The 20920-nt window shown below is 53.4% G+C and overlaps 1 protein-coding gene across 7 annotated transcripts in view; it reads right to left on the bottom strand.

Annotated features, from left to right (window-relative positions):
• The window catches only part of DLGAP4 (DLG associated protein 4), a 226902-nt gene that overhangs the window by 83026 nt on the left and 122956 nt on the right, over positions 1–20920 (bottom strand). For 5 of the 7 annotated variants that reach the window (XM_063802905.1, XM_024352250.3, XM_063802909.1 and 2 more), the window contains exons 2-6: positions 14691–15761; positions 11051–11292; positions 7525–7639; positions 4618–4668; positions 457–697 (exon numbers count right to left, since the gene is read on the bottom strand). In XM_063802905.1, coding sequence (XP_063658975.1) covers positions 457–697; positions 4618–4668; positions 7525–7639; positions 11051–11292; positions 14691–15689 — 1648 coding nt within the window. In that variant the 5' untranslated portion in view covers positions 15690–15761. The remainder of the gene's footprint in view (positions 1–456; positions 698–4617; positions 4669–7524; positions 7640–11050; positions 11293–14690; positions 15762–20920) is intronic. The other 2 variants (XM_016937855.3, XM_063802906.1) reach the window with 2 other exon arrangements.

Here is a 20920-nt window from a genome sequence, read left to right as displayed (position 1 = left end):
TGTATATGAGAGAAGCCTGTAAACACATCCCTTTGAGAAGGCTCAGTGCAGACCCCACCCTCACTGCGGGCTTCTCTGCAGGTTCCAACCTGCCCTACAGGTTTGCCTACCTGAACTAATTCCAAGAGGCAGGTCAAGCTGCAGTAAGCCCTGACTATAGCAGGTGGCTGCTCTAAGCCAAGGAGCAACCAAGTACCCTACAAGCTCCAGCCCCTCCAATACCTCCCATGCCCCCCAGGGGTGGCATCTGCCTCTGGGACCCCCATTTGAGCTCCAGTGGCCAATTGGCTGGAAGTTCAGCTCCAAGGCCTTCTGCTTTTGCTCCCAACCATCCCCCTGGTGCGGGCCAGCCCGAGACAGATTCCTCCCTGCATCCTCCCAGGCTGGCCCTCCAGGCATGGTCCTTGGGGTCCCCTTGAAAAGAAAAAAAACCCCTTCCCTCATCACAGTACTCACTCGGAAGCGTGCGACTATTGCTGAGGCTGCCGGTACTGGGCGGTGGGGAGAGGGACTGCAGGGAGACACTGTCCTCCTCCTGCGAGCAGCCTGCCTGGATGGCACGCAGGTAGCTGTGGCTGCGGGAGCGGAAGTAGCTGGGCAGTGGCAAGTCAAGCGTCTCTGCCGCTGTGGACTCCGCTTCACTGCAGGCTGACTCGCAGGCCGCCTCATACTGGTCACTCAGCTCTGCCTCCCGTACCTGTCCAGGCAAAGGCAGGCATGAGGGAGCTGGCTATCTTGCCCATCCTGGGGGGAGAGGTTCTTGGTGGTGGGCTCAGGGCAGGGCTGGACAGTCTGTGGGGTCTGACCTTAGCCCACCCCTGTCCATCTCACTCAGCGTATGGGATGGGGAGATGGAGCCCTTAAGAAAGAAACAGTCCTACCTCTCTGGGCCTCAATTTTCCCATCTCTATAATGAGGACAAAGTTGGAATATCTCAGGATATTAACTGTGATAAAAATCAGGGTCCACACTGATTAATAGATTTCAAGGTCACATCTGAATTTAGTGTGAAAGAGGTCTATAATCAATTAGCAATGTCTGTCCTGAATGTTGGAATGGGGGTGGCAGTAGGTAGCTGGATATTTACCATCCTATGGTCCAATCCCTTTATTTTACAAGGAAAGAAACCAAGGGTCAGTGAGGGGAAGACACTTGCCACGGGTACCCAGTGAGGAAGTGGCAGAACCAACACTCCAAATATGTATTTAAGGAAGATTAATCTAGCCCTCTTATACAGAATGGATGTTGGGAAAGGGGTCTGGAATGGAGGCAGAGGCCAGAGACGAAGCTGAAGCAAAAAACTGGAGTGAGGGTAGTTGCAGTGAGGATTGATTAATGATGTCTGCCATGGACAGTATGGAAAATGGTGATGTGTATGCTATCTGCTATCTTGCATCTAGTTCAACTTTGTGTAGATGGGTCCTAAGTATTTCTCCGGAAATGACTGTCTAGGACCCTGAAAATCTGAAGCCAAGGGTATGAGCATTGAGGGGCCTCACCATGCACATACTCTTTGAGGGTTCTGGAAGGGCTATCTGACCCATGTCTCAGGCCATGTTGGTAACTGAAGACCACAGAGGATAAGCTGGGGAGTCAGTTGGCCAAAGATGTGGACATCTTGGGGGCTGGCCTGGGCCACAGCGGGAGGGGGCACAAGCTGACTGACCATGTGGAGGAAAAGGTTGATCTGGGCCTGGGGCCAGCTGTGTCCCACCCAGCTGTGTAACCTCAGGCCATCACTATCTTCTCTGGGTCAGTTTCTCCTCATCTACATGAAATAGGTGCTCGCATTCTCATCTGAGACTGCATCAGGTCAAACAACTAGATGGGTGTTCACCCAATTTGGAGGGTGGATGGAAAGGTCTAAATCTGTGCTTTTTTAATTTTTTTGAGATGGAATCTCGCTCTGTCTCCCAGGCTGAAGTGCAGTGGTGCGATCTCGGCTCACTGCAACCTTCGCCTCCCGGGTTCAAGCAATTCTCCTGTCTCAGCCTCCCGAGTAGCTGGGACTATAGGCAGGTGCCACCATGCCCGGCTAATTTTTGTATTTTTAGTAGAGACGGGGTTTCACCATATTGGCTAGGCTGGTCTCAAACTCCTGACCTTGTGATCTGCCCGCCTCGGCCTCCCAAAGTGCTGGGATTACAGGCATGAGCCACTGCGCCTGGCCAAATCTGTGCATTTCAGTATGGCAGCCATGAGCCATGTATGGCTATTTGGGTTTAAATTAATTAAAATTCAGCCTGGGCAACATAGTGGGACCCCAGCTCTACAAAAGAAATTAAAAATACAAAAATTAGCCAGGAGTGGTAGCATGCACCTCAAGTCCCAGTAAGTTGAGCCCAGGAGTTGGAGGCTGCAGTGAACTATGATTGTGACACTGCACTCCAGCCTGGGGGACAAAGCAAGATCCTGTCTCTAAAAAAATTAAAAAAAAAAATAATAATTGATTAGTCCAGGCATGGTGGCTCATGCCTGTAATCCCAGCACTTTGGGACGCCAAGGTGGGTAGATCACTTGAGGTCAGGAGTTCAAGACCAGCCTGGCCAACATGGAGAAATCCTGTCTCTACTAAAATCCCAAAATTGGCCGAGCGTGGTGGCACATGCCTGTGGTGCCAGCTACTTGGGAGGCTGAAGCAGGAGAATCACTTGAACCCTGGAGGAGGAGGTTGCAGTGAGCCAAGATTGGGCAACTGCACTCCAACCTGGGTGATAAAACGAGACTCCGTCTCAAAAAAAATTTTTTTTTGATTAAAATTAAATAAAGTTCTATAGTCACAGGAGCCACATTTGACTTGCTCAAGACCACAGGTAAGCCAGGCACAGTGGCTCACGCCTGTAATCCCAGCACTTTGAGGGGGCTGACGTGGGAGGATCACTTGTGTTCAGGAGTTTGAGACCAGCCTGGGCAACACAGCGAGACCCTGTCTCTAATAAAAACTAGCCAGGCATGGTGGTGCGTGCCTGTAGTCCCAGCTACTTGGGAGGTTGAGGTGGGAGGATCACCTGAGCCTGGGAGGTTGAGGCTGCAGTGAGCCATGATCGCACCACTGCACTCAGCCTGGGTGACAGAGTGAGACCCTATCTCAAAAATAAGTAAATAAATAAAGTCACATATAGCTAGTGGCTATCTCATTGGGCAGTGTGGATTACAGAACATTTCCATCATTACAGAAAGTTCTACTGTACAGTACTGATAAATTAAAATATAGGCCATGTGGCATACCCAAAATTCACTCAGAAGGAGGGTTAAAGAGATAGGTGTTTCTCCTCCAAAACTGCAGCCTGAAGTTATGAAGAGACCCTTGTGACTGCCGGGGGCATGGGGTCTTGCTTTGGGATCACACAGGAACCACATGGCTCTGGAACTAGACTGCCAGGGGTCCAACCCTTGGCCCATCGTTTCCTCACAATATGAACGTGGGCAAGTCACTTAATTGCTTTGTGCCTCAGTTTCCCCACCTATAAAATGGGGCAATAGTCCCCATTTCAGGGTTGTGGTCAAGATGAAATGAGAGAATTCGTATCACAGGCTTAGGATAGAGTCCAAGAGAGTATGCACCTAGTAACCTCTACGCACGAATACAGGTAGCACTGTGGAGTCTGTCAGTGTTGGTTAAGATGCTCTTGAGCTGTCGGTGGGGAGGCCAGCTGGTCAGCGCTGCTGGTATGTGTATCACTGAGGATTTACTGTGTAGGGGGCACTGTCCTGGGGGCTTTGTATGTTAACGCATCACATCCTTACCACTCGCCTATTAAAGGTGGATGAGGAAGAGGTCGCTTGGCCCACTGTGGGCTCTTTAAATAACTTCTTGAATCATGTGTTCAGGAGGAACACACAGCTTCTGTGACATGGGGGAGAGGGACACATGGGGCATCCACGGCTGGAATCAGGAGCTGGAGGTCTGGTCCTAGTTTTGCCCCTGTGGGATGTGTGACCTTGCACAAGTCCCTTACCCACTCCTGGCTACAAAGTGGGGTTGATCTCAGAGTACCTTTCCTGCCCCTGGTTTTTGGTCTTTGGCCTGGGAGGGAGGAGAGGGCCACTTCCAGGGGCAGGATAGGAATGTCTAGGAGGTGGTGCCCTCAGGGCAGCCAGACAGTGCCATGAGCAGCACAACCTCACCAACCTGTGTGAAGTTGGAAAGTCTCCACACTCACTCCAACACCCCAACATCCTTAAATGTCCTCCTGGCGCTCCAGAAAGGAGAAAAGCCAAGGGATCTGGGGGCTGGGACCTGGAAGCTAATATCACCAGCCCCCAGCCCCTGACCTGTCCAACTCAGTCTCCCCAGGCCTGACCCAGGCTTTCTGGGAGGAGAGAGGAGGGCAGGAGTCCTGGAGTTGTTTCTTGCCCCATCCAGAGCACCTAGCTCATTCTTCCCCATTTTCAAAAGGAGGAAACTGAAGCACATAGAGGTGAAGCAATAAGGGTAGGGAGTGGAGAGTCAGGACACCAATGTGACCCTCAACTCCATCCACTGGAAGTGGCTTTCCTGGTGATGGCTCTGCTTGTACCAGCCTGGGCCGGGTGCTGGGACCACTCAGAGGGCAGGCCTAAGGCCCAGGCCTACGCTCTGGGATTGGGGTGGAAGAGAAGGGCAAACATACTGACCTGCTGCTCATGGCCAAACAACTGGGGGATCAGGGAGGCCTGTCCAAAAATCTGCAGGAAAGAGAGGATGAGGGTTATGGAAGGACCAGGGCTGGGGCTGGGGTGGGGGATTCAGGGTCAATTGCAAGGAAACTTGAAGCTGGCTGGTCTAACCTCCCCAGACTGGCTGGGACACAGCTGCTAGGAGGTCTCACTTGGCTTCTTCCAGGGATGGGAGGCTCACTCCTTCTGGGGCTGGGCATTACTGAGGACTTATAATCTGCTATTTAAAAGTCCTTCTTGGCTGGGCGCAGTGGCTCATGCCTGTAATCCCAGCACTCTGGGAGGTCGAGGCGGGTGGATCACTTGAGGGTGGGAATTCGAGACCAGCCTGACCAATATGGAGAAACCCCATCTCTACTAAAAATACAAAATTAGCCGGGCATGGTGGCACATGCCTATAATCCCGGCTACTAGGGAGGCTGAGGCAGGAGAATTGCTTGAACCCATGAGGCGGAGGTTGCAGTGAGCTGGGATCGCGCCATTGCACTCCAGCCTGGGCAACAAGAGCGAAACTCCATCTCAAAATAAATAAAAAAATAAAAGTCCTTCTTTAGGTCTGGGCCCTGGGACCATGGATCCTCTGTCTGCTGCCTCTCATCTGGCAGGCAGCCCACCTGGAGATACAGATTAGGGATGGAGCCCAGAGTCTGCTCTTCCCCAGGCTAGAATATCTCTGACTTTGGGGCCAAATATATGGCTTGGGTCACTCAAACTTCTAGAGTTGAGGCTGTGAGGGGTCAGAGGATCCTGGACTAGGAGAGAACTAGGACTGGGCAGCGGGTGGTGGGTGAGACCTGCTGCGGCCCCCAGCCTGGCCGATTAATAAGCCTTTTTGTGTAGTTAAAGGACAAAGGTGTCCTGGGTGCCAGGCCCAGGCGGGGGTGGAGATGGGATGTGTAGAGAGACAGACAGACACAGAGAGAGACATGGAGATGGAGACACACTGGAGAGAATCAGAGAAAAATGTGAATGAGGGGAGAGAGAACAGAGAGAGAGAAACAGACGGAGACAGACACAGACAGGAAGACTGAGACGAGAAAACGTGGTGGGATGGGAGAGACAGGGAGGGATGCCGTCCATTCAGCAAACACCTACTAAGCATCTGCCCTGTGCCAGGCACTGTGCCAGGTACTGGGGACACTGCAGGGAACAAGACAGCAAGGCCTCCGCTCCCAGGAGATCCTAGTTTTAAGAGGGAGACAGCATTAAGTAAATAAGCAAATGATTCTAGTTCCAGGCAGTGATAAGGTAAGGGAACAGCAGGGTAAGGGAACAGCGCCTGGGAAGGCTACTTTAGACAAGTGATCACAGGCAGCCTCTCTGAGGAAGTGACATTCGAGCCGAGACCTGAAACGCGAGGAGGAGCCAGTTGTGCAAAGATTTGAGAAGAGAGCTCCTGGAAGAGGAAACAGCAAATGCAGAGGGCCTGGAGCAGAATGACATGGCACACTCGTATATAAGGAGCAGAAAGGAGGCTGGCATGGCTGGAGCAGGGCAAGGGACAGGGTCCAACAGGGAGGCAGGGCCTAGGTCTTACAGGGCTTCACAGGTCCAAGTAAGGACTCTGGCTTTCCCTCAGGGGGAGGTGGGAGCCAAGGGAGGGTCTGGAGCAGGGGTGTGGCTCTGACAGCTCCCTCTGGCCACTGAGTATGGATTGGAGGACGGCTGTTCAGGTGTGACTTGGTGGAGTCTGGATGAGGGGGGCAGGGGCAGGGGGCTCCCTGGGCTGGGGCACTCTACCCCTCCCCATGTCTGAGGGGCTGGGGAAGGAGCTTGGCTAGGCCAGGAATAATGGAGTTGTGAGGAGTCGGGGTCCCAAAGCCTTCTAAGCAGTCCTCTAGCCGTGGTCCTGGGCCTGCACACCGTGGCCTGTTCCTGCTGAGAGGAGGCTGGACCCGCACCTGGCCGCCCCACTGCCTAACTGCTACTACCAGTAGGCGTCTGCCTTCTCGGGGGGCTCATCTCCCCATCCACACGATGGGGGGTGCCTTTCAGTCCTGCCTGGTTCTCCCTTTGCAAACCCTAAAGTGCCGAGTACATGGCAGGAGCTGAGGTCCAGGTCTGGGCTGGACAGCCCCAGATCCCTGCCCAACTTTGTCTTCTCCTAGCTGCATGATGACTTCACCTCTCTGAGCCTCAGTTGCCTCACCTATGAAATGGGGATATGGATAACAAGGCCACCTTTGGGGGTGGTTAAGGGCTCAAGGAGCTGATGGTTGAGAGGGTGGCATGCAAATTCAACGTTCAGCCCAGCATGCTCCTCACTGACACAGGCAGGGCTGGCTGCGCCTGGGAGCACAACTGCCCACTGAGTAGGTGGCACAGAGGTTCAAAGTGGAGCAGTCACTTGCTGGAGGTCACAAAAGATGCTAATAATAACCAGGAAGGCAGCTACCCTCTGCTGAGCACACCGCCTTCATGATCCCACTTATTCCTCTCAACAGCCCCCAAGTAGAAATGCTCACCCTCCTCTGGTAAATCAGGAAACCGAGGTTCAGGGAGGGGAGGTGACTATCCTGGGTTCATACTGTCAAGTGACAAAACTGGGACTCGAACCTAGGTCTCCAGTTCCTTATCCTCATGGTTCTGAACCCAATGAGAAGTGACAGGCGCCCCGCTGGCAGCCTGTGTTTACAGTGGTGGTGTGGGGTCCTGGGTCAGGCCCCGTAACTGTGCTCTCCAGCCACAGGACAGTCGGTGGGGCAGAGACACACACAGGAGGCTTCAGGAACAAGGACCAAACAGAAGCACAGTGCAGACATCTGGGGGCCACTCAGCATGGGCTGGGCCTGGGTGTGTGTCCTCCTCCCAGATGGGAATCAGTACCCAAGCCCCCTGACTCTCCAGCCTGCCTGCCACCCTCACCTGGCTGATGCAGCTGGAGTCGTTGAGGCTGTCGCTGACGGGGGTGTAGTCCTCTTCCCAGCTCGGACACTTGGAGGGCAGCAGCATGTCCACTGAATCCAGGCGGTCCAGACTCCTGGTGGGGAGTGGGGAGCAGACAGGGCTCAGCCCACCCATTGTTCACCCAGCTTTTGGAGGCCTGGACCATCTGTGATGCACAGGTGGTCCACACCTGTGATGCCCGCTGCAGCCGCAGGGTGGCAGCACCAGCTTGCATTTGACTGTTCAAAACCCGAGGCTGGCCCTGCCCAATTCTACAGCCCCTTTCCTTCCTCCTTGAACGTCTGGGACATTTCCAGAGGCCTGACAGAGGTGGGTCAAGTTCCACAGCCTAGGGATCCCAAAGGGCATCAGCTCTGCTGCGATGTTCGAGTGGCTTCTATCAGGCCCCTAGACTCACCCCTTATCTCCACGGCCCCAGCCCTTCAATCTTTCTCACATCTACCTGACCCTGGGCATCCCCCAGTCCTCATTCTGGGGATAAAATCCAACCATCCAATAGCTTAGGCCCCTGATACAGAAGGGTTTGGATTGGAATCCAGCTTTCTCAGCTGGGTGACCCTGGGCAAGTCATTACCCCTTACTTAAGTCTCAGTTTCCTCATCTCCAAAATGGGGATGATGCTACCTGCCTGCTGGGGCTGCAGTGCGGATTCAGTGGTGCAGATTAAAGGATATTGGGTCAGGCACAGTGGCCAGCGGACAAGTGCTAACAGACAGCAGCTGTTACTATTATTGCTACTACTACTACTGTTATTATTATTGCTTCCCTTGAATTCTAGGCTTAAGCCCCAGGCTTCCTGCCTCCCCCACCTTAATACCTACTGGTCACTCGGATTGTAGGATCTCAGTACTAGAAGGGATCTTACAGATCCTCCAGCTCAGCCCCTTCACTTAAAGATGGGGAAACTAGGCCAGGCGCGGTGGCTTACGCCTGTAATCCCAGCAATTTGGGAGGCTGAGGTGGGCAGCTCACCTGAGGTCAGCTCAGCTACTCGGGAGGCTGAGGCAGGAGAATTGCTTGAACCCGGGAGGTGGAGGTTACAGTGAACCAAGTTTGTGCCACTGCACTCCAGCCTGGGCGACAGAGCAAGACTCTGTCTCAAAAAAAAAAAAAAAAAAAAAAAAGATGGGGAAACTGACCAGGCGTGGTGGCTCACACCTATAATCCCAGCACTTTGGGAGGCCAAAGCAGAAGGGTCACTTGAGCTGAGGAGTTCAATACCACTCTGGGCAACATAGTGAGGCCCCATCTTTACAATATATACATATATATGTATATATTATTCAGATTGGGAAACTGAGGCCCAGAGGGAAAAAGACTGGCCAGGGTCATCCAGTGGCAGAGGGAAAAACGGAAGTCACTGCCAGCCTGGGCAGTGTGAGGGCTGATGAGCAAGGAGAGAGCAATATATACATATACATACATATATTATATATATATATATATTTTTTTTTTTTGAGACAGTCTCACTCTGTCACCCAGGCTGGAGTGCAGTGGCATGATCTCAGCTCCCTGCAACCTCTGCCTCCTGGGTTCAAGTGATTCTCATGCCTCAGCCTCCCTAGTAGCTGGGATTACAGGCATGCACCGCCACGACCTGCTAATTTTTATACTTTTAGTAGAGATGCGGTTTCGCCATGTTGACCAGGCTGGTGCCAAACTCCTGACCTCAAATGATCTGCCTGCCTTGGCCTGCCAAAGTGCAGGGATTACAAGCATGAGCCACTGCACCCGGCCACAAAAAATTCTTTAAAAAAATTAGCTGGGCATGGTGGCCCATGCTGGTAGTCCCAGCTACTCGGGATGCTGAGGTGGGAGGACTGCTTGAGCACAGGAGGTCGACAAGGTTGCAGTGAACCATGATTGCACTATTGCACTCCAAGCTGGGCGACATAGCGAGACCCTGTTCCCCACATCCCCCCAAAAAAGATGGAGAAACTAAGGTTCAGAAAAGGGCAGACCTGGGATTGTCTGGTGGTGTCCTGAATTCCAACCTGGAGGCCATTCTCTATCTTCTGCCCAGTCAACTAGACTCCTGGCTGCTCTGAGAACACTGCCCTCTTCCTGCCTAGGTATCAGTGTCACCTGACCTGTTCTCTTCCCTCTGTCTCAGTCTTCCCAGACCACCTCCTCCATGAAGCCTTGGCTCCTGTCCCCCCCTAGTTGAAGATCTAGGGAGAAGCTTGTTCCCTCTAACTCCTCCAAGCCTTACAGCAACACGATGGGGCTTGGCTGGTGAATTCCAGGCAGGCACTGGGACAGGAAAAGTCTGTCTATCACTCTTTGGCTTCTGGATTCACCTCCCTCCCCCATCTCGGAACTCCCTACAGGGATCAGTTACAGGAGCAAGGATAGAGCGGGCTTTGGCCTTCCCTAGGCAGTGCTGTTACAGGTGATGCACTCACTCAGGGCAGGTTCTCCTAACCTGAAGACCAAGATCCCGTGGGACAGTTCCCCTGTGGGAGTGGAACTTACCTGGGGATGTGGCTCCTGTGGGAGGGGTTTACCTGGACCTATCACCCGAGTGTGGCTTTCATGATCGGGGTTTACCAAAGGATGCAGCTCACCTGTGGTCAGGGCTGAACTGTGGGTGGGGCTCAAGGGGTAGTTCTCCAATTGGCCGGGCTCTTCGAGGTCAATTCATCAGAGTGCAGGGCCAACCTGAGGATCTCATGGAGGGAGCTAACCTGATGGCGGGTTCACTTAGGGGGCCTGGATCATTATAGTAGTGAGTTCACCTGGATCTGAAGCTGAGGGACAGGATTCATCTGTGGGCTGGGATCTCCGGGGGAACAGCCGAATGGGAGGAAGGCGGGACTCCCGGGGTAGGGGCAGAACTAAGAGGGGTTCACCTAGGGGACGAGGCTTGCGGGTGAGCGGGACTTGTACTTACTGAAAGAAGTTTTCCCCTAGAGGGCTCACAAGTGGGCGGGGCTCACCCGAAGGGGCGAGAAAAGCCTCTGGGAGGGGCTTCCACGCGGGCAGGGCTTTTCTTTTTCTTTCTTTCTTTTTTTTTTTGAGACGGAGTCTCGCTCAGTCGCCCAGGCTGGAGTGCAGTGGCGCGATCTCGGCTCACTGCAATCTCCGCTTCCCGGGTTCAAGCGATTCTCCTGTCTCAGCCTCCCGAGTAGCTGGGATTACAGGCGCCTGCCGCCAACCCAGCTAATTTTTGTATTTTTAGTAGAGACGGGGTTTCCCCATGTTGGCTATTCTGGTCTTGAAATCCTGACCTCAAATGATCCACCCGCCTCGACCTCCCAAAGTGCTGGGATTACAGGCGTGAGCCACCGCGCCGGGCGGGCCTTATTTCAATGAAGGGGTTCTCTCAAGGAGCAGGACTCATAAGTGGGCGTGGCTCAAAGGGGGGCGTGGCTCCCACGCAGGCGGGGCTTATTTTAATGGAGGGCTCCTCCCAGGGAGCAAGACTCGTAGTGGGCGGGGCTTGCCTCTGGGCGGGACCGTAAGGGTGGAGCTGCGCGCCTACCTGCGGGGGTTGCTCTGCTCTCCCAGCGACTGCTGCGTGGCCCTCAGATAGCTCTGGCGCCGCGCCGCGGTCTTGGGTGAGGGCTTGGGGCTGCCGCCGGACTCGTCGCTGTCCTCGTCGCCCATGGCCTTGATGTAGCTGCCGCTGCGCATGCGCCGGCACGGGATAGGGCCCTCGGCCGCGGCATCCGTCTCGCGTGGGGACAGCAGCGTGGTGCTCCACTCGCCGCCGCCGCCGGGCACCTGGGGATGGGGCACAGGACTCAGTGGGGCCACCGCAGAAAATGAGCAGATGGCGAGAACCCCCATCTCCGGGACCTGAAGCTCCCTCGTTCCCTGCAGAGTTCGGGCTCACGTGCTGGGTTTCCCGCCTTTGAAACCTCGGGGCAGCAGAGCAGAGCCCTGGGCTGGGAGGAATACCGGGGTTCCAGAGCCTCTCCAGCCTGGGATTTCTCCATGGATCCCAGGCTGGGTTTGCCCCAGAAGCAATGCCCTAGGCCCTGTGGTCATGGTGGCCTCCACTGCAGCCATCTCTACTTAGCCCCACAGTCACTTCACTTGGACTCTCTCAGGGGATGCTTATGATCTCACTGCACAGATGAGAACACCAGGCCTGAGGGACGCAAGGCACTTGCAGAAAGAGGCCCCAGACCAGGATCCAGAGCCTGAGCCTAGAATGGGGGATCAGAGGACCCTGGCACATCAGCATGAGGGGGGACGGGATCCCAGAGCCAATGGATATTCTTTGTCCCACAGGTGGGGAAACTGAGATACAGAGAGCAGAGGTGCTTCCCCGGGTCAGGTAGCCACATGGTGAGCTGGAAAAAGGGCTCAGTTTTCCCATCTGAACTTCAGGGACTCTGTCCATGGAACGGGGCTGTGATAGGGCAGGTGAGGTCACAGCTGTGAGGGCAGCCCTGGTCCCCCAGTCTCCAGTGGTTATGGTGGCAGTAACCAACCGAGGGGACCTTCCCTGTCTTTCTGAGTCCGGGCTCTGCTGGCTGCCCCAGGGCAGTGCACACAGGCTACGTTCCTCGCCATTTCATTCACACTGTTACGGAAACACAGTGGATGGTCACTGTGTGATGAAAAATGCACACATCTCAGCACTCACACACAGCCTGTGCACAGAGTGAACATGCCTCATCCTGTACACATATCTCAAAATGTACAGAACAAACATATGCCCCATGCCCCTCAGTGAGTACCCCCAGTGTACCACACACCTCACCAAGGACACACACCAGCAGCCACTTTGTCACAGCAACCCCCCTCACAAGTATGCAGCATATACACAGAGCACATCCACCTTCCCACTACCCTCCCTCTGGACATTTGCGCCAGCAACTACTGCACTGTGGACACACATCTCAACGTGTATCCACCTTGCACTGTCCCCGCCTCCACATGCACACAGCGTACCCCTCACCAGGCTGCACATGTCACCACAGATGTCCAAGCCCACGCATTCAGTGTACACAGCATTCCCACTCTCTATAGCATACACATGCACACTGCCCAAGGGCCATGTCTACACAGGTACTGCACCGTTCTCCATGCCCTCTGTGTCAGAGGCCCACTTTCCACAAAGGGAAGGTAATGTCCAGGACTCCCACTCCAGCCCCACCCAGCCTTCCCATAAACCCTCAGCAGACTGCCCAGCCTAGGGCCAGTGCATTCTGCCTACAAGCCACTTGCTAGTCCAGCCCCACTATCCCCACTGTCCCTTGGGAACGTGGCCTTGTACATCACTGCTCAGAAACTGTTGCTAAGCCACCCACTCACCTCCTGTCACCCAAGCAGGCAGCACAGACTCCAGGGCCCACAGGGCTACCCTCTCAGGGTGTTTCTGCGGCATTGTTACATGATCAGACCCAACTATACCATTTTGAGAGGAAGCCCGGTCACACATCACCCTCCCTAATGCTTCTAAACTAAGGAAGCAGTTTCAGAACCACAAGAGCCCTAAATATATCACATACTGCCTGGATTTCAGTTTCCTCCTATTGAAAAAGAAAATAGTCTCACTGTTTCCGGAATTTCATATAAGATGATAAGAAGTCAGCGCTTTGTTAGACCCCGAAGATCATCTCGTTCAAAATGCATCTCATGGCTGGGTGCAGTGGCTCACGTCAGTAATCCCAGCACTTTGGGAGGCTGAGGCAGGTGCTCACCTGAGGTCAGGAATTCGAGACCAGCCTGGCCAACATGATAAAACCCCATCTCTACTAAAAACACAAAAATTGGTCAGTCTTGGTGGCTCGCACCTATAATCCCAGCTACTCAGGAGGCTGAGGCAGGAGAATCACTGGAACCCAGGAGGCGGAGGTTGCAGTGAGCCAGGATCCTGCCATTGCACTCCAGTCTGGGTGACAAGTGTGAAACTCCATCTCAAAAAAAAAAAAAAAAAAAATTGCTGGGTGCAGTGGCTCAGTCCTGTAATCTCTGCACTTTAGGAGGCCGAGGCAGACTGGAGGTTAGGAGTTCAAAACCAGCCTGGCCAACATGATAAAATCCCGTCTCTATTAAACATACAAAAAATTAACCAGGCATGGTGGCGGGTGCCTGTAATCCCAGCTACTCAGGAGGCTGAGGCAGGAGAATTGCTTGAACCCGGGGGGCGGAGGTTGCAGTGAGCTGAGATCGTGCCACTGCATTCCAGCCTGGGCAACAAGAGTGAAACTGAAACTCTGTCTAAAAAAAAAAAAAGAAATACTCATCAGAGTTCCCAAGGGCTGGCCAGGCCCGCGCTTGCATTCCCCCTGAGATGAGGCACTCACTACCTGCAGAAGCAGCTCCTTCCATCTGAAATCTGCTTCCTGTAATTTCTACCCACGGCCTGGCTTTGCCCTGGGGAGCCATTCAGTTCATAGCCCCCTGCCCTACCCTTGAGAGCCACTTGGAAATGTGTAGCCACGGTGATGTCTCAGCCTTCTGCCACTTTCAAGCCATGTGGCCTTGGTGCACAGCAAGTGCCTGAATCAGTGTTAGCATTTGAAAGAAGAAAGCTATTCCCCCAAGCTAGGTTAGGACCCCCTGGGCCCCTGCAACTCTCGGTGCTGATCCCCATCACACTCTGCCGACACTGACATGACCGTCCATGTCTTTCCCAGTATTCTAATCTTTGGGACTGTGTCTTCTTTATTTCTGACTCTGTTCATTTAATTGTCCATCTGTCCATCTACCCCTCCCTCGCTCACATTTCCTGAGCACTTCCTGCATGCCAGATCCTGTCCTGGGCCTCGGGGACACATGGCTGCATCAGATGTGATCCCTGTCCTCAAAGAGCTGTCAGTCTGATGGGGGTGGCAGGGAGAGGCTGGCAATTAGAATGCCATGCAATTGGTTCTGTGAGGGGGTTGGGATGGCACAGCTTCCAGATTTGTCTTCTAAAGGGCAGGAACATATTTTAGTCCCTGCTCAGGGCTGGGCTCAGAAAGGCCCTAATTAATCTCTGTTGAGAGCATGACCAGTGGAAGGACTCCCTGATTAGCAGGTACCACTAGGCCACCCATTTTATAGCGGAGCCACAGAGGCCCAGAATGAAGTGACTTTCCAAGTGAATCTGTGGTACGGCTAGGCCTCAAAACTGGTGCCGTCCCCAGAGCCCTCACCCCACCCCGACCCTGCCAGAGACCCACCTGCAGGTAATGGTAGGCTAGACCCTGGTGGCAGGATTTGGACTTGAGCAGGCTCTTATCCAAGGTGGCTGAGGTCTTCTGGCAGACCTCGTGGGCATGGCTGAGGGTCAGAGTGGACCAGGAGCCCCGTTTGACGTAGTTGGTGTCAGTGCCCACCCCAAGGCTGGGGCAGGTGGCTGGGGGTGCGGGCGGGGGTGGTGGGGCGGTCAGCTCAGTAGTGTTGTTCTTGGTGGTTTTGAGCATGTGCCCACTGATGGTGTTGTAGGCGTGCATGAAGTAGCGTGGCTGGCTGCGTTCTGCCTGGCGGCCTAGTGTCATCAGCCCGGAGGCTGGGCCACTGCTGCGGAAGGCGCCGGCCTCGCCATCCAAGTTGTCATCAGAGCTCCACCAGCCTGAGATGTTGGAGCGGCTGCGCCGTTTGGGCTCCCCAGCCTTGGCCCGCTCCTTGCTTTTGGCCCTCCGGCCCTTGCCGTCCTCCATGCCACCCTTCTTGCTGCCATTGCCACCGACCTTGCCCGCTGTGCCCTCCAGTGAGGGTGCCTTGGTGAAGAAAAGCCGCTGGACTGAGTGGACCAGGTGGCGGATGCGGCCAGGGCTCTCACCACGGGCCTTGGCCTCGCCACGGGGAAATTGGAGGGTGCTGAAGCCATCACGGTGGATGGGCAGCTGCTTCTCAAACTGGTCCAGGAGGTTGGCGGGCAGCCGGTTGATCTTGGTGGCTTGGGCATGGCTGGGGAAGGGGCTCTCCTCTGGCACCTCGAAGTGGGAGTTGTAGTGGATGCGGGGAAAGGTGCTGCTGGGCGGGGGCAGCTGGTTGTTGAGGGGAAAGAGGCCATCTCCTGGCAGGGTGTTCTGCCCGGGGAAGCGGGCCTCGCGGGCGAAGGCCTCCGTGGGCGACAGCAGGTAGGGGTTGCGGTCGGTCCCTGCAAACAGGGGCTCGTGGGGTGGGTCTAGGCTGTCGGAGAGGTGGCGGGGGCGGCTGTCACCGAGGCCTTTCATGATCCCGGGCCGAGGGCAGGGGCCGTCACCCTAGCAGGGCGCCCGGGTCGCCTCTCCCGGGCGGCAGCTATCCTAGGGAGAGAAGACAGAAAGCGGTCAGCTGGTCAGCTGGATTGTCGGGGAGGGGTGCCGGGAAGGTCAGATCCAGATCGCAAGGCTGGGAGGATCTCTGAAGCCAGTCCTCAATGTTGTGGGCCTGAGGACAGGAGTACACACCGAGGCCCACGTACTCTGTGTATAAATAAAAGTTACAACTCAAGCTACCGACTATCAGACAAGCACAACATCTTCCATTCTTCTAGCTTGAGGACTGTATCTTTAAAACAACCTGGAAAACCAGGCTCAGACTCAGAGTTCTGGGTCTCCTCTGAATTCCATGATGGAATATGGGTGGGGGGCTGCCCATCCTCCACTCTCTTTCCGTTTCTGACTCTGTCCCTCACCCCGAGGGGCCACACAGATGCAAATACCCCAGCCCACATCTCCTAGCTCTGTCCACAGGCCCCCAAACAGTCATCCCGGAACCCCAGGATGGTCCCTGTGGCAGGGTCCACCTCCCACGGGAGGACCCTGTGCTGGCCCTGGAGGCAGGCGTGGGTCATTTGGGCAGGGAATCCCAGGGTGCCCAGTATCCAGGGTGGTCTATGGGGGGATGCAGCCTGCTGGTGGGCATGTCCCCAGGGCTCCGGAACTCTCCTTGCCTTATGGGGAAAAACATGGACTTTTAGAGGGCCAGAGAGGTCTTTTTTTTTTTTTTTTTAAGAGACAGAGTCTCACTCTGTTACCCAGGCTGGAGTGCAGTGGTGCGATCCTGGCTCACTGCAACCTCCGTCTCCCGGGTTCAAGTGATTCTCCTGCCTCAGCCTGCCGAGTAACTGGGATTACAGGTGCATGCCACCACACATGGCTAATTTTTGTATTTTTAGTAGAGACAGGGTTTCACTATGTTGGCCAGAATGGTCTTGAACTCCTGACCTCAAGTGATCCGCCCACCTTGGCCTTCCAAAGTACTGAGATTACAGGCGTGAGCCACCATGCCTGGCCTTTTTTTTTTTTTTTTGCAACAAGGTCACAGACAGCTCACTGCAGCCTTGGCCTCCTGGGATCAAGGGATCCTCCAGCCTTGGTCTCCCAAAGTGCTGGGATTATAGCTGTGGGCCACTGTGCCTGGCTAGAGAGGCCTTCCAAAAAGAAGGACCTAGGGCAAGGGCCCATCTCATCCAGGTCTGAGGGCAGTACCGTCCAATTGTTTAACAGAGGAATTCCTATGTCAAATGGAAGCCCTCTGCAAAAACCTGCTCTGCCCTTCACCGAATGTCTACCAAGTATGACTGCTGGGCAGGTGCTGAGGGCTTCTGACACCAAAGAGGCCAACAAGCCCATAGGCCCATCATTTCCAATTGAGATGAAGCAAAGACAGCCTGGAATAGAGCTCTCAGAGTCAATAACAGGGGCACATCCTCAGGACAAGGCAAGGGCTCACAAGAGGGTGGCGTTTAGGTGCAGTTGCTGTGCCTCAGTTTCCCCTGTTGTAAAATGGGACCATCCTGGAAATACTAGTCCAAAACTTAGGTAAGTCCCTTCCTTTTCTGAGCCTGGGCCTCAATCTTCCTGTCTGCCATGGAGCAGAGAGGTTGGCGAGGTTTCTAAGCCCACCGGCCCTGTACGTGGGAGTACCAAGATTGGTTTGGCCTGAGCCTGGTGTGCTGAGGATTGGCAAAGAGTCAGTGTGGCTGGAGCAGAGCAAGTGAGGACAAGGGTTGTGGAGGGAGGGCTCTCAGAGGGGCTGGGTCAGGTCACAGCACAAAGGCTCTGGCTGACATCAAGTATGGAGGGCAGAATAATGGCCCCCAAATATGCCCATGACCATGTCAAAAGGAACTTGGCAGGTGTGGTTATTTTGCAAATGTGATTAAGGATCTTGAGATGGGGAGACTATCATGAATTATCTGGATAGGCTCAAGCTAATCACACGGTCCCTATAAGAAAGAGGCATGGGCTGGGCATGGTGGCTCACACCTGTAATCCCAGCACTTTTGGAGGCCAAGGCAGGTGGATCACTTGAGATCAGGAGTTTGAGACCACCCAGGCCAACACAGTGAAACCCCATCTCTACCAAAAAACAAAAAATTAGCTGGGTGTGGGGTGTGTGCTTGTAATGCCAGCTACTTGGGAGGCTGAGGCTGCTGGAGAATCACTTGAACCCAGGAGGCAGAGTTTGCAGTGAGCTGAGATCGTGCCACTGCACTCCAGCCTGGGTGACAGAATAAGACTCTGTCTCAAAAAAAAAAAAAAAAGAAAAAGAAAAAAAGAAACAGGAATGGACCAGCCATGGTTTCTCACACCTGTAATCCCAGCACTTTTGGAGGCCAAGGCAGGGCAGATCACTTGAGGTCAGGAGTTTGAGACCAGCCTGGCCAACGTAGTGAAACCCCATCTCTACTAAAAATACAAAAATTACTGGGTGTGATGGCGTGCGCCTATAATCCCAGCTACTTGGGAGGCTGAGGCAGGAAAATCACTTGAACCTGGAGGTGGAGGTTGCAGTGAGCCGAGATTGTGCCACTGCACTCCAGCCTGGGCAACAGAGAGTGAGACTCTGTCTCAAAAATAAATACATAAATAAATAAATAAACAGGCAGGAAGGTCAGAGTCAGAGGAGATGTGCCAACAGAAGCAGAGATCAGAGTGATGTGGAGACATGAGCCAAGGAATGCAGGCAGCCTTCAGAAGCTGGCAGAGATGGCTGGGCATGGTGGCTTACGCCTGTAATCCCAGCACTTTGGGAGGCCAAGGCAGAAGGATTGCTTGAGGCCAGGAGTTTGAGACCAGCCTGGGCAACAAAGTGGGACTGTGTCTCAAAAAAAGAGATGGATTCTCCCCTAGAGCCTCCAGAGAGAATGTAGCTCTGCAATCTGTTTTAGACTCTGACCTCTAGAACATCCTATGAGACAAAGTGCGCCAGTCTGGGAACCAGACAGCACAAAGCCACACGGAACCAGGACTGGAACCCAGGTCTTCTTGACTCTTAACGCAGGCCCCACCCAGCCCACTGGCCCTGCTGAACTGGAGGATGTGCAAAGAAAGGGGACAGTGTGGGGGCTGGATCCACCAGCTGAGGGGCAGAGGGTGGGGAGGATGGGACAGTACCAGGTGGCCTCAGCAAAGAGTGGATGTCCATCTGGCCCAGCATAGCCCAGCTTCCACCAGCTTCTCCAACCTTGTTCCCATCTCTTGCTGTCCACCTGCCAGCCAAGCTCACACCCTTCAGGATTTCTTCATAGCTCTCACTGCTCTGGGAAACTCTCATGTGTTTACTTGTTTGCTAGTTTCTTGTCCATCTTCCCCTAGATCTGTGCTGTCCAATATGGTAGCCACTGGGCCACAGAGCACTTGACATGCAGCTAGTGCGACTGGGAAACTGAATTTTTTATTTTTTAAAAAGTTTAATTAATTTAATTTAAGTAGCACATGTGGCAAGTGGCTACCAGGTTGACAGTATAGTCCTAGAGGTTCAACCCTCCTCTTGGAAGGTGCCTCCCTCCTTCACCCCTGCTAAAGCTGGGTTCAGCACACTTTCTTATTCTAACACCTTTTCCACCTTTTTGAGTTGGACGTTTAGTTCATTTGTTTTCTGATCTCCTTATACTCTAATAAATGTGTCACAGAAAAGCTATATATTTTCCCCTGAGTATCTATTAGCTGCATATTATGGATTGTATTTTTCCAGTTTTTTTTCCCTTTTTTATTTTTATTTTTTGACACGGAGTCTTGCTCTTGTCGCCCAGGCTGGAGTGCAATGGGGTGGTCTCAGCTCACTGCAACCTCTGCCTCCTGGGTTCCAGCGATTCTCATGCCTCAGCCTTCCTAGTAGCTGGGATTACAGGCACACACCACCACACCCAGCTAATTTTTGTATTTTTAGTAGAGACGGGTTTTCACCATGTTGACCAGGCTGGTCTCGAACTCCTGACCTCCTGTGATCCACCCACCTTGGCCTCCCAAAATGCTGGGATTACAGGTGTGAGCCACTGCACCCAGCTTTTTTCCTTTTTTAAAAAAAAACTGAGGAGAAATTAATGTAACATAAAATTAGTCATTTTAAAGTGTACAATTTAGTGACATTTAGTAACAATGCTGTGTAATCACTACCTCCATCTAGTTCTGAAATATTTCCTTCCTTCCTTCCTTCCTTCCTTCCTTCCCTCCCTCCCTCCCTCTTCTTTCTTTTGATGGACTCTCACTCTGTCACCCAGGTTGGAGTGCAATGGCGTGGTCTCAGCTCACTGCAACCTCTGCCTCCCGGGTTCAACCGATTCTCCTGCCTCAACCTCCCGAGTAGCTGGGACTACAGGTGCATGCCACCACATCCGGCTAATTTTTGTAATTTTTAGTACAGATGGGGTTTCACTACGTTGGCCAGGCTGGTCTCTAACTCCTGACTTCATGATCCGCCTGCCTCGGCCTCCCAAAGTGTTGAGATTACAGGCATGAGCCATTGCACCCAGCCTCTTTCTTTCTTTTGAGACAGGGTCTCGCTCTGTTGCCGAGGCTGGAGTGCAGTGGTGTGATCATAGCTCACCGCAGCTTTGACCTCCTGGGCTCAAATGTCCTCCCACATCAGCTTCTTGAGTAGCTGAGACTATAGGTACATGCCCAGCTAATTAGAAAAAACATTTTTTTTTTTTTTGGTACAGACAGGAGTCTCATTACGTTGCCCAAGCTGGTCTGGAACTCCTGGGCTCAAGCAATACTCCTGCCTCAGCCTCCCACAATGTTGGGATTACAGGCATGAGCCACCACACCCAGCCCTGAAACATTTTCATAACCCCAAAAGCAAATTGCATCCCCAATAAGCAGTCATTCCCTATTTTCCCCTTTTCCCAGCTTCTGACAACCACGTCCATAGATAGTTTCTGTGTCTATGAATTTTCCTATTTCCCGTAGGTATTACTTTTATTGTAGCAAAATACATGTAACATAAAATTTGCCATTTTAACCATCTTTAAGCGTGCAATTCAGTGGCATTATGGACACTCACAATGTTGTGTAACCACCACTATGATCTATTTCCAAAACCATTCCATCACCCCAAACAGAAACTCTGTACCCATTAAGCAAAAACTTCTTTTCTCCTCCTTCTCCTAGCCCCTGGTAATTTCTTTTATTCATTTTTTTTTTTGAGACAGAGTCTCAGAGTCTCACTCTGTCACCCAGGCTGGAGTGCGGTG

This window comes from Pan troglodytes, chromosome 21 (genome assembly GCF_028858775.2).
Source record: "Pan troglodytes isolate AG18354 chromosome 21, NHGRI_mPanTro3-v2.0_pri, whole genome shotgun sequence".
Taxonomy (NCBI): domain Eukaryota; kingdom Metazoa; phylum Chordata; class Mammalia; order Primates; family Hominidae; genus Pan; species Pan troglodytes.
This window is presented reverse-complemented; position numbering and strand designations above follow the sequence as displayed.